This window comes from Suricata suricatta, chromosome 5 (genome assembly GCF_006229205.1).
Source record: "Suricata suricatta isolate VVHF042 chromosome 5, meerkat_22Aug2017_6uvM2_HiC, whole genome shotgun sequence".
In the NCBI taxonomy this organism is placed as follows: domain Eukaryota; kingdom Metazoa; phylum Chordata; class Mammalia; order Carnivora; family Herpestidae; genus Suricata; species Suricata suricatta.
Window position 1 is genome coordinate 149,421,063 of NC_043704.1, and position 14,130 is coordinate 149,435,192.

At 52.7% G+C, this 14,130-nt stretch overlaps 1 protein-coding gene across 5 annotated transcripts in view; it reads left to right on the forward strand.

Moving 5' to 3' along the window:
• The first annotated feature begins 809 nt into the window (after positions 1-809).
• The window catches only part of TRAK1 (trafficking kinesin protein 1), a 120,737-nt gene continuing 107,416 nt past the window's right edge, over positions 810-14,130 (forward strand). Inside the window, exon 1 of one of the 5 annotated variants that reach the window (XM_029940495.1) lies at positions 810-1,090. Coding sequence is in view for 4 of the 5 variants with exons in the window: in XM_029940490.1 (XP_029796350.1) it covers positions 13,878-13,914 (37 nt within the window). In the remaining variant the exon portion in view is untranslated. Of the gene's footprint in view, positions 1,091-13,839; positions 13,915-14,130 lie in introns of those variants that run through there. The other 4 variants (XM_029940490.1, XM_029940492.1, XM_029940489.1 and 1 more) reach the window with 4 other exon arrangements.

The following is a 14,130-nucleotide window of genomic DNA, read 5'->3' on the forward strand; positions in this document are numbered from 1 at the left end:
GAGGGGCCACAGGCAGGGCCCACCCAGACCCCCCGATTGCTCTGTGGCTGCATAAGGCCTCTTTGTGTGTCCATTTTAATGCCGGCTGAATTCATTCACATAGAGTAGGAACTCTGGTGGATTGTGGTAAATAACGTCTTGTTGAGGGAGAAGGTCACAGGCCCGGGCTCTAGTTTTCAGTGAGAACTGTGTCATGTTGGGTAAAATATTTGTTAACTTTCCCTGCTTTTTGTTTTCTTTCTTACTAAAAAGAAAACTACCAGCACATTATGCATTGGATCAGTAATTCTCAAACATTCCTGGTCCCAGGACCCCTTAAACATTATTGAGGATCCCCAAGAGCTTTTGTTCACGGGCGTTAAATTGATTCATATATATTGTATTAGAAATCCAAACATAAACACCCAGGCCACAGGGATACAGAAGTATGCATCCTGTTAGGAAGCCTTCAGGGCAAAGATGTCACCACACGTCACATGGTGTCTGGAAAATTCCGTCGTGCCTCTGAGAGGATGAGAGTGAGCTGCTCTGACCTTGTGTGTGGACCCTTCGCACGGGTCTCCGGGAACCCCATGGGTCACACTTTGAGAACTGTCGTGCTGGAGCATTTCTGCAGTTTCCTGCAGTTCTGACATCAACATCGAGGAATTTGGTTCGAAGAAAATGCTTTTCAGAATTTGCGATTAGAGCCCACACCGTCTCAGGGCCCTTATCATTATTATCATCATTATTATTATTACTATTTTTCAGAGACTCTGCTAACTTTGCCCCTCTCTCTGGATTGTTCCCACAGATTCCGTGTGAGGAGCCCCCGCGGGCGTGCCAGACCTCCCGGGGCCCGTCCGCCCGCCTGGCCCAGACTTCGGCAGCGGGGCCCCCGATGGCAGTGGGCACCTCCCTGTGAAACCTGCCAAGCTGGACGCCACAGCTCCGCACGCCGACGCTTTGGCCAGCCCCGTGCCCCCTCTGGAGGTGTGCGGCCATGCGGTCCTAGCCTGCGGCCCCGGCATCCCCGAGGAGCACTACGTGAGCGAGGCTGTGGAAGATGCTCCCAGCTGCAGAGGGTACCGGGATGCCTGCACCATCACCGGTGAGGGGGCCTTTCCTGCCGGGGAGGGGGGAGGCACGGGGAGGGGGGGGGGCGGCCGCAGAAGTGCGAGCTGTGAGCGGCCGGGAACAAGAGTCTCAGCGCAAAGAGCCCGGGATGGGGGTTTTGACACCTGCCATCCAGAACCGCCTCTGGATTCTACCTCATAGAATCACCGTGAAGGTTCGGGGTGGGAATTTTGAACCCTGAGCAGCGTGCATGGCTCATAGCGAAGCTCAGTGTAGTTTGGCGCCGCCCCCTCTCTCGGAGACTCCGTTTCTGAGTCGCACACGAAGACAGGTGTGATGGAGGTAACACCCAGCTGGGTGGTGGGAACTGCCTCCAGCACCTCCGGCTGCTGTCAGGATTTGCGCAGATCTGGCTCCTTACAGATGCCGGCATCGGTCACGCCTTCCCCGCGACCCAGGAGCAGAGCAGAGTGACCGAACTAAAGCTCCTGCTTGCTCCTTTTCCCCGAAGGGGTCCTCGAGACCAGGGCTTGGAGCCGGCGCACGAGGGCTCTGAGCAGAGCCCGTCGAGGACGGTGTGTGCGAAAGCAAGGGGACTCGGCTGTGTCAGCCCAGACGGGCTCACGTCACAGTCTGCCCCCGTTCCCGTTCTGTCTGCGGTGTTGCCGTCTCTGCCCCTGTCTGAAATAATGCCCGGAGGCAGCTGGATAAACGTGCAGATGTGCTTCCAGGAGCTTCTCATGGCTCGGTCTCACGTTAAGCACAGAGGACCAGGACCACCACTCTTGCACTGAATCCCACCTGTGGAAGGACACATTTCCTACATCCTCTTTCTGTCTACGTCTTCCATGTCCCCTCGCTCCTGGATCCCTCCTGTTGGCACAGAGACGTGCTGACGTGCTGTGACCTCTCCCTTTGTAAGGATAATCCTTCTTGGCTCGCTTTCCCCACAGGCGGTGCTCGCACCTGCCTTTCCTCCTCCGTTCTCCCCTGCGTCCAGAGAGAGCAGGCTGTCGCCCCCCACCCCCCTCGTTTCCCCACACTGATGGCCTTGTCCAGTGCAGGCGTCCGTCCTTTGCATTCATCTTCTTGCCTTTTGAGCAGGAGTTGACACGGCCGACCACTCCCTTCTTCTGAAAATCTGGTCCCTTGGCTTTGGGTCTTGATTCTCCGGTTCTCCTACCTTGCTGGCCGCTGCTCCTCCCAAGCCTGGGGATGTCGGGGGTGGGGGTAGGGGAGGCCTGGGGCTCAGTCCCTGCTCTCCCGTAAACAGCTGTGCCCCGAGTGCCCTTCCCCAGTCTCCAGGATTTACAGTTTGCCCTTTGCTGACCGCTATCTGACTCCTGTCTTCAGATTCCACCTCTCCCCCGGAGGCCAGACAGGACGGTCCACCTCTCCGTGTGACATCTTCCCCTGGGCCCATACGGGCATTTCAGACTCAGACAGCCAAAAGTGAACTGATTTCCACTTCTGCCTGCTCTTCTGGTGGTCTGCTTGGCTTTGTAAATGTTGCCTCTGTCTCTGCAGTCGCCCGGGCCCAGGCGCTCATGACCTCTGTGTTTATCTCGCCCTGCAGTTTGCCGGGAGGTCTGTGGGCTCTGTTTTCGGGGTGTCCGGAGCCTAACAGTCTCTCAGCGGCTCCACGGCATCCACCCTGGTCTACACTGCCTCCATCCCACTTCTGGATTACTGCGGTGGGCTCCTAATCGGGCTCCCACATCCCTGCACGCTTCTGTGCAGTCTCTTCTCTGTCTGCCCACCCAGCGGGCTTCTTACAGACACGTCCTGTGGTTTGACCCTTCTGCTCCAGTCCTGCAGCGGGCTCCTGTCTGACTGGGGCCTGTGGCGTCTAAGGGACAGGACTCCCGTGCCCTTGTGACCCACGTCTGTGCCCACTGCGTCCCAGACACACTGACCTCCTTTCTAATCCTTGGGCTCACCAGGAATGTGCTGCCTCAGGGCCTTTGTTCTTGCAGTTGCCAGGCACCTGGATCGCCTTGTGCCCCGATAGCCTCACGATTCCCTCTTCCCTGTCTCCAAATGGTGTTTCATTAGAGGCTTTTTGTGACCGCTGTACAGAAAAGCGGGCCCCCCCTACCTTTTTCCCCTCTCCCTTTCCTGTCTTCTCTTCCTCCCCCAGCAGAGTCATGAGCTATAGTGTGTTTGTATTTCGAGGACAAGGACTCGGTGCAGCCCTGAATCCCCATGGCTGGGATAGCACCTCATGTGGCCAGAGCCCAGGCAAAGAAACTAAGTCACAGGAGGTTCAGTATCCAGCCTGAGACCCCGGGCTCTGCGGGGTGAGATGTTCATTCAGGTCGTGACCCCGGGGCAGGCGTTCCCGGCCCCCAGGACTGCAGTGCGGTGGGAATTGTGCACCGTGGTCAGCACAGTGATCAGCACGGGCACGTGGGGGCACAGGGATGGGGTGCCTGGCTAAGCCTTCGAAAGGAGCATTTGGGGGAGGACCCAGAGGGCTCCCTGGAGGAGGCAGTGCCCTAGCTGCATTTGTCCAAACACCTGAGCCACTGGGGCTCCAGTGTCATCTCTGCCAGGTGAAATCCAGGAAACATCCAGCCTGTTGAAACAGTTTTACTTTCTCTGAACGTGACAACCAAGGGCCATGAAATGGCAGAGCACGGCTGAAATCTCAGACTGGGCGGGGCGTGGCGACGGCCGGCAGCGTCAGAGGGCTGAGCCGCAGGGCCCGCGCCGTCATGTGTGCAGGTATAAACACAGGCTCCCTTCCACGCTCAAGGTGCGGGGCCGCCGGAAGAGGCAGGACGCACTCAGGTTACAGTCTTCTTGGACGGTCACCGTGCGAAGCACGCACAGTGGACTGCCCTCGGGGGGACCAGGAGCACCCCCAGGAATGCACACGTGGCTCGCAGGCCTTGCCAAGTGTGGTCCCGGGGCCTCTTGGTGTCTGGCCTCCGATAAATGTGCTCCACCCCCGGTTCCCAGTGGGCAGTGAGGCGAACAGCAGACTTTTTGTTCCTCTTTAACTTTTAGGCAAAGCCAGACACCCGCCACAAAGCTGGCCCCCCCCAACGCAGGGATATCACATTTTTGGGTGCGTCATGCGTCATCTTCTCTTTGGGGCGGTTTAGCACGATGAGCCGATAGGGCGCCCGGGCCGCCTGGGGTTATGTAACCCATTGTGCTTCCAGAGCGGCTGGCAGCCTTAGGATTTGCCCCAACAAGCACACTGACAAAACTGCTGCGGGAGGCGCAGGAGGTGGCTGGGCCGGGGCCTCATGGAGAATCCTTCTTCCCTCTGACTCGCCGTCCGCGTTGGTCGGTGCCCATGGCGTTGGTGTTTCAGCTCAGGCAGCCCGCCCGGGCCCCGCCGCTGCCGGCACTCTGCCAAGGTGAGCCCATCCGGACAAATTCACGGGGTAAGTGGGCTGCGGGCTCGTCTGCTCCTTGTGTCCTTTGTGTTGCGGCCGGAGAGGAGAGCCGGCCACAGGGAAGGAGTTTCTGCCCTGCTCTGCTCGCCAGGTCGTCCTTGGGGCGCGAGGTGGGGAAGTCGCAATACTGAATCATCGAAGGGCAGAGCAGAGGGGCCTTGGAGGCTGTTCCTCCCTCGGCCCCTCATCCTGGCCCAGGGGAGGCAGTGACACGGGGCGGTGGGGGGGCAGCTTGGGACCAGGCTTCCCGAACTCCCACCACCTTTCCCCTTGGGGTGCTTTGCAGCAGCTGAACAGGGAGGGTTGCCAGAGCCCCCACCCCCCGGCCTCTCTAGCTCTTCTGTTTTCTTAATCCTGTGTCTTCATCCTGGTTTCTCACAGCCTCACCTGGCACCTGGGGCGGCAGGGACTCTTCTGAAAGGTGAAGAACAGAGTTGGCGTCTCCCTTTCTCCTCTCTTTTCTGCCTTTCCTTTTTTATTTTCCCTCTTTGCTAAATGTGTTTGGCTCTGTACCTCTGATTCACACCCCAGTGGTGGAGAGCTTGGGGATCATTCTGCTCTGGCCTGTCTCCCTGCCGTGAGGCTGGAGTGTCTGGTGTCTGTCACGTCCACACGCTGTGACCAGAGCTGTCTGGGCCCAAACCCAGTGAACTCCGGAGAGGCGGCCCCCTGTCCTGTGCACATCAGCTCAGGTCTCAGGATGCGTAGGAGTCTTGGATGACTTGGATTACGGGGTGCTTTGAGTGTGTGTGGGGGGCTGTGCAAAATGTCTGTATGCATGTTCAGTAATCCTGTTCAGCTAGCAACTATTCAAGGCCAGCTTTTCGCTGGGGCCCGTCCTGACATCCGGCTGGGGCTCCGAGCACTGGAGGCGGGCAGAGGTGCAAGTGACCAGTGGCGGCCCCACAGGAGTTGCTCCGGCGCTGCTTACAGGGAGCGGCCCTGCCTGTGCGTCCTCCCATCCCAGGGCCTCGAGTTAGCGTCTGTTCCTTTTTTGTCACTCGTCTAAGCCATCGAACTTGGTGGTGTCTCCTCTGAAAACATGCTCAAGTAAACTAGTATGGACGTCTTTTGTGAATCAAGTTTAAGATCTTGATAGCCAATTCCTATCCAGTTTAGGAATCTTAATGTGTTTTCCACTGAAAATTTATGAATGGTCCTTACTTGGCTGAATGAAGCGGAAAAGAACGGACAGCGAGATACCCTTCTTTCACAGCGTGCGATGAATGTGAATCGGAGTCTAGGGAATTATGCACTTTCTCTACATTCGTAAGTTGGAACTGTTCTTTCTCCTTCCTCGCGGAATCTGGTCTATTTGACAGTAGGTTGGTTTCTGTATGTGGAATTCGGGAGGAGGGCCTCGTATGCTGACATTGTAGAGCTGACGTTTAATCAAAACACGAGAACATTCTAAAGACGCTGTGAGTTATTTTGGAGGCTGCCAGCGATCTTGCTTCCCCTCCGTCTCTCACCGTTAGGCGAGTGGGTAGATTATTTGTCACACAGGGTTTTTGACATAAATTGTAAAATTTAGGTAAACGGTATCAGTAACGTTCTTAGCCTGCGATCAGGAAGCTGTAGTTTCAGGTGCTTGATACGCTTCACCTTCCTAATTGCTTTCCCTTGTGAATTTGAGACAAGTTTGTCATGTCTCCAGTGTATTCCTGGGAGTCTTTGCCCATTTTAAACCATTTTAAGAAGCTGGCAAATAGTAAATTACATTAAAACAAGTAGGGGCACTTGAGTGGCTCATTCGGTTAAATCTCTGATTTCAGCTCAGGTCATGAGCTTGTGGTTAGTGGGTTTGAGCCCTGTGTCGGGGTCTGTGCTGACGGCTAGCTCAGAGCCTGGAGCCTGCTTCTGATTCTGTGTCTCCCTCTCTCTCTGCCCCACCCCTGCTCACACGGTCTCTCTGTGTCTCTCAAAAATGAATACACGTTAAGAAACCAATTTAAAACACTGAGAGAGTGATCTTACTATAGTATTTATCAGGTGTACTTGGCAGGGACTTCGAATATCCATCCCAGTGCAAACAGCATTCCTAATGGTTTTCCTTTAGATGCTAAGTTTTCGTAACAGATTTACACTGATTTGGCTTCCAGGTATCAGCGTGAGGATCACTTCACTTTGTCAAGGTGTCCTCTTTTCGATATGACTGGACCGGAGCTCAGCGGCGCTTGTTGGCTGAGGGTCAGTGCCAGGCTCTGGCCTCAGTGCCCTGCTTTCGCACTTGGCCGAGGTCCTCTGTGGGGCTCCCTGGGGATTTGGGGAGACAGGGTGCGAGGTGTGTGGCTGCCGGAGCAGGCTCGCGGCTGGCTTTGGATGTTCCCCCGTCTGCACTGTTTGGGGGTGACTCTGGGATTCAGGGCCCCAAGAGGGTTGACCCTGTTCTTTGATCTCTGGTCAGATGTGACCATGGACAGATTTGAGCCCTGCAAGTTGAAACTGCCATGCACTGGACTTCATAGCTGTCATTCAACCCGGAACAGATCAAATGTCATAAATCTTCTATTAGTCAGTGTTCTGCAGAGAAAGAACCAACCGGATCTACACCTAGGAAGAGGTTTATTACGACGCATTGACTCACATGATTATGGAGGCTGACGAATCCCAAGATCCGTAGTCAGCAAGCTGGAGACCTAGGAGAGACTGTGGTGTGGCTCTAGGTCACAGTCCAGTGGCTTGCAGCCTGGGGGAGAGAGTGTTTCAGCTCAAGTCCAAGAGTCCAAGGACAGGAAGAAGTTGATGGCAGCTTGAAGGCCATCAGCCGCGAAGAATTTTCTTACTCCAGGGAGGTCTGTCTCTTTGTTCTATGCATGCGTTCACCAGATTGGGTGAGGCCCACCCATGTGAAGGAGGGCAGTCTGCTTTACTCAGTCTACTGTTTTAAATGTTTATTTCTGCAAAAATACCCTCATGGAAACACCCGGAATAACGTTTGCCCCAATACGTGGGCATCCCGTGGCTCAGTCGGGTTGACAGTTAGCCGTCTCGAGTGCTGACAGAGGCTGACATGTAACTGAGTAGTTGCCCTGTTCTGGCAGGGCTGCAGGCACTGTCCTCAGCACAGCCCTGCCCTGGTGGGGGTTACTGTTATCACCCCTACCTTTACGGAGGTGTGGACTGGACTGGCCTGCCCTCTCCTGTAAACTAGAGCTCCTTAGGGTTCAGACCCAGCAGTGTTGTTTGCTGACCCTATTTAAGTTAACTTCCTTCATTTTGCAATTTTTAAAAAATAATTTCATTTAACTGGGGTTTGAATTTATAAAACCAACATATGCAAGTGGTAAAACTTGGATTGTCCCAAAGAATATCAGTAGTCATTCCACCAGCTGTATAGATTAACTATTTTAAGAATAAAAATCAGGGGCGCCTGGGTGACTCTGTCATGGCCTACTTCAGCTCAGGTCATGCTCTCACAGTTTGTGGGTTCGAGCCCCACGTCGGGCTCTGTGCTGGCAGCTCAGAACCTGGAGCTGCTTCCATTTCTGTTTCCCTTTCTCTCTGCCCTTCTGCTCATGTCTGTTTGTCTCTCAAAAATAAACAAACATTAAAAAAAATTAAGAAAAATAAAAAAATAAAAGAAAAAATTATTACAAGAATTGTTCTCTAAATTCCTTTTCTAAAAAACACAAATGGGGAAATTATTCTTCTTTTAAATTTTTTAAATGTTTTCCATTTGTTTTTGAGAGACAGAGAAAGACAGTGTGATCAGGGGAGGGGCAGAGAGAGAGGGAGACAGAATCTGAAACAAGCTTCAAGCTCTGAGCTGTCAACACAGAGCCCGACTTGGGGCTCGAACCCACAAACTGTGAGATCATGACCTGAGCCAAAGCCGGATGCTCAACCGACTGAGCCACCCAGGCACCCTGGGGAAATTATTCTTAACACACACACACACACACACACACACACACACACACACACTCTCTCTCTCTCTCTCTCTCTCTCTCTCTCTCTCTCTCTCTCTCTCTCTCTCTCTCTCCCATACCCTATACCCTGAACTGCATTTTTTAAAAGTTGACACCATTTCTTAGGATTGATTCATCACAATACATATGATGTTGCTTTATTCTTTAAAATAGCTACAAAGTCTCCTGTTGTCTGGAATTACTCTTATTTATCTATTTATTTTTTCCTCAAAGCTTACTGATTTGAGAGAGAGAGATACAGAGCGAGCAGATGAGAGGCAGAGAGAGAGGGAGAGAGACAGAATCCCGAGCAGGCTCCGCTCTGTCAGTACAGAGCCCGATGTGCGGCCCGGACTCAAGAACAGGGAGATCACGACCTGTGACAAAACCAAAAATCCGACGCCTAACCAGCGAGCCGCCCAGGCGCCCTCCTCATTCATTTTTTAAAATCCAGCAGTTCTCAGATGTAACGTTCCTTTGTATGTCAGAAACTTCCTTTATTAATTGGAAGTTAGTAGATCACTAATCCTTCTGGACACAACGTAAAGAAACGCCAGTGCAGTGCTTGCTGTGCCGGAAACGAGATGCCAAAGCAGACCGGTGAGCCACGGGCTCCACGCTCAGCGGCGAAAGCCGGTCTCGTAAGCCAGGTGGATGAACCTACCCCGGCTGTGACCCTGTGCACGTGGCCCTGCTAGGGTGCGTGCCCAGCAGTCCGTCCTGCCCCCTGGAGGGGGCACCGCTGGGACGGGTGCCCGGGCGGCCAGGCGGTTAACCATCGGACTCCAGATTTCAGCTCAGGGCCCCATGTCACATTTCCTGGAACTGAGCCTGGAGTTGGGCTCTGCGCCGACAGTGCCGAGCCTGCTTGGGATTCTTTCTCCTCCTCTCTCTGCCCCTGTCCTGCTTGTGTTGCACACGTACTCACTCTCTCTCTCTCAAAATAAACTAAAACACACACACAAAAGAACCGCCGTGAAGGTTGCGGCTGCTAAATCCACTGACCGTATGCTGGTCATGTCAGGTCCAAACAAGAGCCACTGTTTGGAGCAACCTCCTCTTGGTGGAGACTTCCAGATCTTTCCAGTGTTTGCATCTTAACGGTGCTCCGGGGAGCACTCCTGCACGTGCATCTTTCGGGTCACGAATCTGGGAGGTCTGTAAGCCAGCGGATTGGTGAACCTCGGAGCACGGCCTCCAGGGAGCCTGCCCCGCTTACTGTCCAGCGTGAGCGTGAGCAATGCCAGCCCTGGGCAGCCTCGCCCTTTTCCTCTTGGGTAATCAGGTCGTCGTGCAAAAGGCACCTCGTTGTAGTTTGTATCTTTTTCCTGATGAAGAGTCTGCACCTCAGTTCTGCTGCATTTTGTTTTCTGGTTGTTGACCTTTAAGAAGTATGACGGAGTTTTTCTTGTGTATGCAGAGGGTAAGGCAGTGTGCCAGGCTGAGATTCTTTTATATTTCAGAAGAGGACAATTGTCTTTTTAAAAAAAATTTTAGAGAGCTCTCAAGACAGCGTGTGTGAGAGTGGGGGAGGGGCAGAGGAAAAGAGAGAGAGACAATCCTGAGCAGGCTCCATGCTTAGCACAGAGTGTGACCACCAGGCTCCATCCCTCGACCGTGGGATCATGACCTGAGCCAAAATCAGGAGTTGATTTTGAGCCACTCAGGCGCCCCCAAAGGAGGAAAAATGTCTTTAGAATAGTTACATGAATTACTATTTAGCCACTATTACTACATAACTATTTGATATTAATTGGAGAAATCGAGGGTGATAGGAAGATAGTGTAAGGGATTTCTGAAGTGGCATTTCCAAGAAGGTGTCTGTGGGAGAGCAGTATCGAAGCAGAAGTCTGAAGGGGTAGTAGGAGTTAGCAGCGTGGGGCTAGGGGAAGAGCATTCCAAGCAGTGAAGACAGCACGGGCAAAGGCCCTGGGGTGGGAAGATTGTGGACAGTAATAGCTACCATTGATAGAACACTATGTGCTAGACATGATTCTAAGTATCTTTTATGTCTCCCTGCGTTTAATTCTCACATGTTATTTGTGTAGCATACTTCCCCCAGACCTTGGTGGTTTAAAACTGTGAACATTTATATTCACTTGCTCCCCCCAATAAATCCATCAATTCCTGACGCACGTCTTTCTGTGGGTGGCTCTGGCTCGGGGCCTCTCAGGACGTTGCTGAAGGCTGCAGGGGTATTGATGTGCCCCGATATTTGAACAACTATGTGATGAATGTGCTGTGAGCACACTTTTTGGGGTGAGGACTCCAGTTTTGACAGACACTGCCCGAGAGGTTGTATTTTTGTATTGTTCAGAGTGGGGGTATCTGGGCCCATTCCTTCTGCGCCCTGGGTATTAGCAAACACCTTGTGCTTTGCCAACTGACATGTGAAAACAAGAGCGCATATGGCCTCAATTTATATTCCTCTGAGCATGTAGAGATTGAGCATCTTTTGGTATTTCCTAGCAGAATTTTTATTTTTATTTTCTGGGATTTGAGATGAATTCTTCTTAACAGTTCCTGTTTTTAGCCCATGGAGTAGTAACTTCCACGATTCAAAATAAGAGAATTGTTATTATTATTTTTAAATATTTATTTTTGAGAGAGAGACAGAATGCGAGTGGGGGAGGAACAGAGAGGGAGACGCAGAATTCGAAGCAGGCTCCAGGCTCCGGGCTGTCAGCTCAGAGCCCATGCGGGGCTCGAACCCACGGACTACAAGATCATGACTTGAGCCGAAGTTGGGCGGTCTACTGACTGAGCCCCCCAGCGCCCCAAGAGCTGTCATTTTAAACTCTTTTCTGTTGGAGAAGGTCTCTGCGTACCTGCCCTGCTGGCTCACCCTGAGGCTTACACGAGTTGCTACACGCAGAGTGCTGAGCCTGTTTCTGGCACACAGTGAGCTTTCAGTTACTTTTCTTTGTTGTTGCTGTTGCTTGCCTATCACGTATTATCTGTCTGTCCATCTGTCTGTCATTGTCTTATCATCTGCTTCTGTTCGTCCGGAGGAGAGCCCAGGCTGCCTGCCATTGTTGGGTGGGTAGGTGGAGGGTGAAGGCACAGCTGTCTGACACGCCGCCCCCCAGCTCTCCCTGGGTTTGCAGACCCCTCCCCATCTTCCTTCTTTCCTGGCTGCCTCACACTGTCCCGCGGCCCCCGCCGCCGGATCCTGGGCCCAGGCGTATCCTGCTCTTCCTTACATCCTGCCTTCCCACCTGCCTCTCAGGAATATGCCTCTTCGCTCACCTCCCCCTTCCTCTCCCCTTTTGGGTTTGTGCTTCCTTTTTGCTCCTTCGCTGCTCTCCTGGTTCAGGGGCTGGCTTTGCTGGGCTTGGCCGGCTGGCTGGGACATGGCTCCAGTCACTGGAAGGCCTTCCAGTGTGGCCTCAGGGAAGGGCGGGTCTTGGAGGCTTCTGGAATGTTGGGGAGGCAGAGTTTGTTTCTCTACCTAATGGGAATGCTGGATTTATTGGGGAGACCAAGTCACATATTTTTGTGAAATACTCAGAAAAGCTCCGAAGCTCTACAGTGAGTGCAGTGAAACCTTCTACAGTGATGGAAATATTCTCCGTTAAAATATCTTCACAGACTTTTAGGATATCATCTCTGTTAAAAAAAAAGCCTTAGTTGATTATGGAAGTGACTGGGATCTCTGTGTCATTGGTAAAAAATGATTTTAAAGCTACTTCCCATTATGTTATTGAATATTTGTCTCAAAAATTTCTTGAGGAGGGACACCTGGTGGCTCAGTTGGTTAAGCCTCCAACTTCTGCGCAGGTCATGATTCACCGCTGGTGAGTTCGAGCCCCAAGTCAGGCTCTGTGCTGACAGCTCAGAGCCCAGATCCTGCTTCGGATTCTGTGTCTCCATCTCTCTCTGTCCCCCTACCCCAGAATAAATGAGCATTAAAAAAAATTTCTCGATGAACTTTTGAGGTTCTTGCCAGAACTTTCTTTCCTGCTTCTGTAGGCTTCTTTTTCATTAGATAATGAATTTTTTGTTGCTTTTGTGTGGGGAGGTCTCTTTTGCTTTGGCTTCTAGCAAGCTCAGTTGCCGTAGGTTTTTAATGACTAGCTATTCTGGTAAAACTGCCCTTTGTCTGTTCCTGCCTCCCTCTGTTTAATAAGATACATAGGTTGCTTTTTTTTTTTTGAATGCTTATACTAACTTAGTTCTGGTGAAGGGTTATTGGACACGCATGGGGTTGAAGCGGAAATAAGTGGCTGTTGGCCCACTGTGCTTTCTTGGCTCCTGTGGGAAGTCCAGCCACCCCCCTATTTCACCCTAACAGACGCCAGTGCATTCCGAAGGGAGAAGCAGTGTGGCTTCCTGGGTTCTGGGCCTAATGCATGTTGGCTCTGGGGCCGAGAGGTCTGGATGTATGTTCTGGCTACAGGATCTGCCCGGGACATCGGGCGGGGTGCTCGGCTCCCAAGCTGTTTGTGCATCAGGGAAATACAAACCCAACCACACTGAGATACCACCTCACGCTGGTCCCAGTGGCTAAAATGAACAGATTAGGAGACTATAGATGCTGGCGAGGGTGTGGAGAGACGGGCACCCTCCTACACTGTTGGTGGGAATGTAAACAGGGGCAGTCTCTCTGGAAAAGTGTGGAGGTTCCTCAAAAAACTATCAGTAGAACTCTCCTATGACCCAGCAATAGCCCTGCTAGGGATTTACCCAAGGGATACAGAAGTGCTGATGCATAGGAGCACATGTACCCCAATGTTATAGCGGCACTTTCTACAATAGCCAAATCATGGAAAGAGCCTAAATGTCCATCACCTGATGAGTGGATCAAGAAGATGTGGTATATATACACAATGGAGTACTACATGGCAATGAGAAAGAATGAAATCTGGCCATTTGTAGCAACGTGGATGGACCTCGAGGGTGTCATGCTAAGCAAAATAAGTCAGGCAGAGAAGGACAGATACCATATGTTTGCACTCATAGGTCTAACAGGAGAAACCTAACAGAGGACCATGGGGAGGGGAAGGGGGGAAATAGAAAGGGGGAGGGAGGCAAACCATGAGAGACTCTTGAATACAGAAAACGAACTGAGGGCTGATGGGAGGTGGGGGAGAAGGGGTGATGGGCATGGAAGAGCACTGGGTGTTACATGAAAACCAACGTGACAGTAAACTGTAAAAAGTAAATGGGATGCAGCGAGGACCTCAGGGTTGTTGGTACTCGGCGCGACAGGCCCCCATTGACGCTTAGTGCAGAGGCCCGTCACTCTGTTTACTTCCGGCTCAGCGTACTTCCGGTCTCTGCCTACATCCCGTCTCTGCCTACTTCCGGTCTCTTCAAGCTGCCTCCCGGAACCGCTTCCCCCGAAATCTGGCGCCCTCCACGATTGCCGTCCACGTGGCTTGATTCGGAGTTCCGGGAGTGAGGACGCTGTGCTTTGGGACCCCGCCGGGCGTGCGCTTTGCCTCCCACAAACGGCTGTCACCGTGTATTTTGTGACTTGAGTCTGTAAATTCCCCGGATGTCCGTCCGGGGCAGCCGGACAGACCCAACACGGGGTCAGTGCGAGCCGCTCTGGGAAGGCTGGGGCCGGGCTGTTCAGACCACGGTCACTGGGTCACTGTCAGGGTCACGGCGGGAACAGCATCAGACCCGGGCCGCTGGCCTGCGTCCACAGGGCTAGCCCCGGGAACTGATGTCTTCGGTTTTCCTTTGCTCCCTTCTTTCCTTTTCCCACCTCTCCCTAGGCCCTCACCCATCTTTGTCCCCCTCCT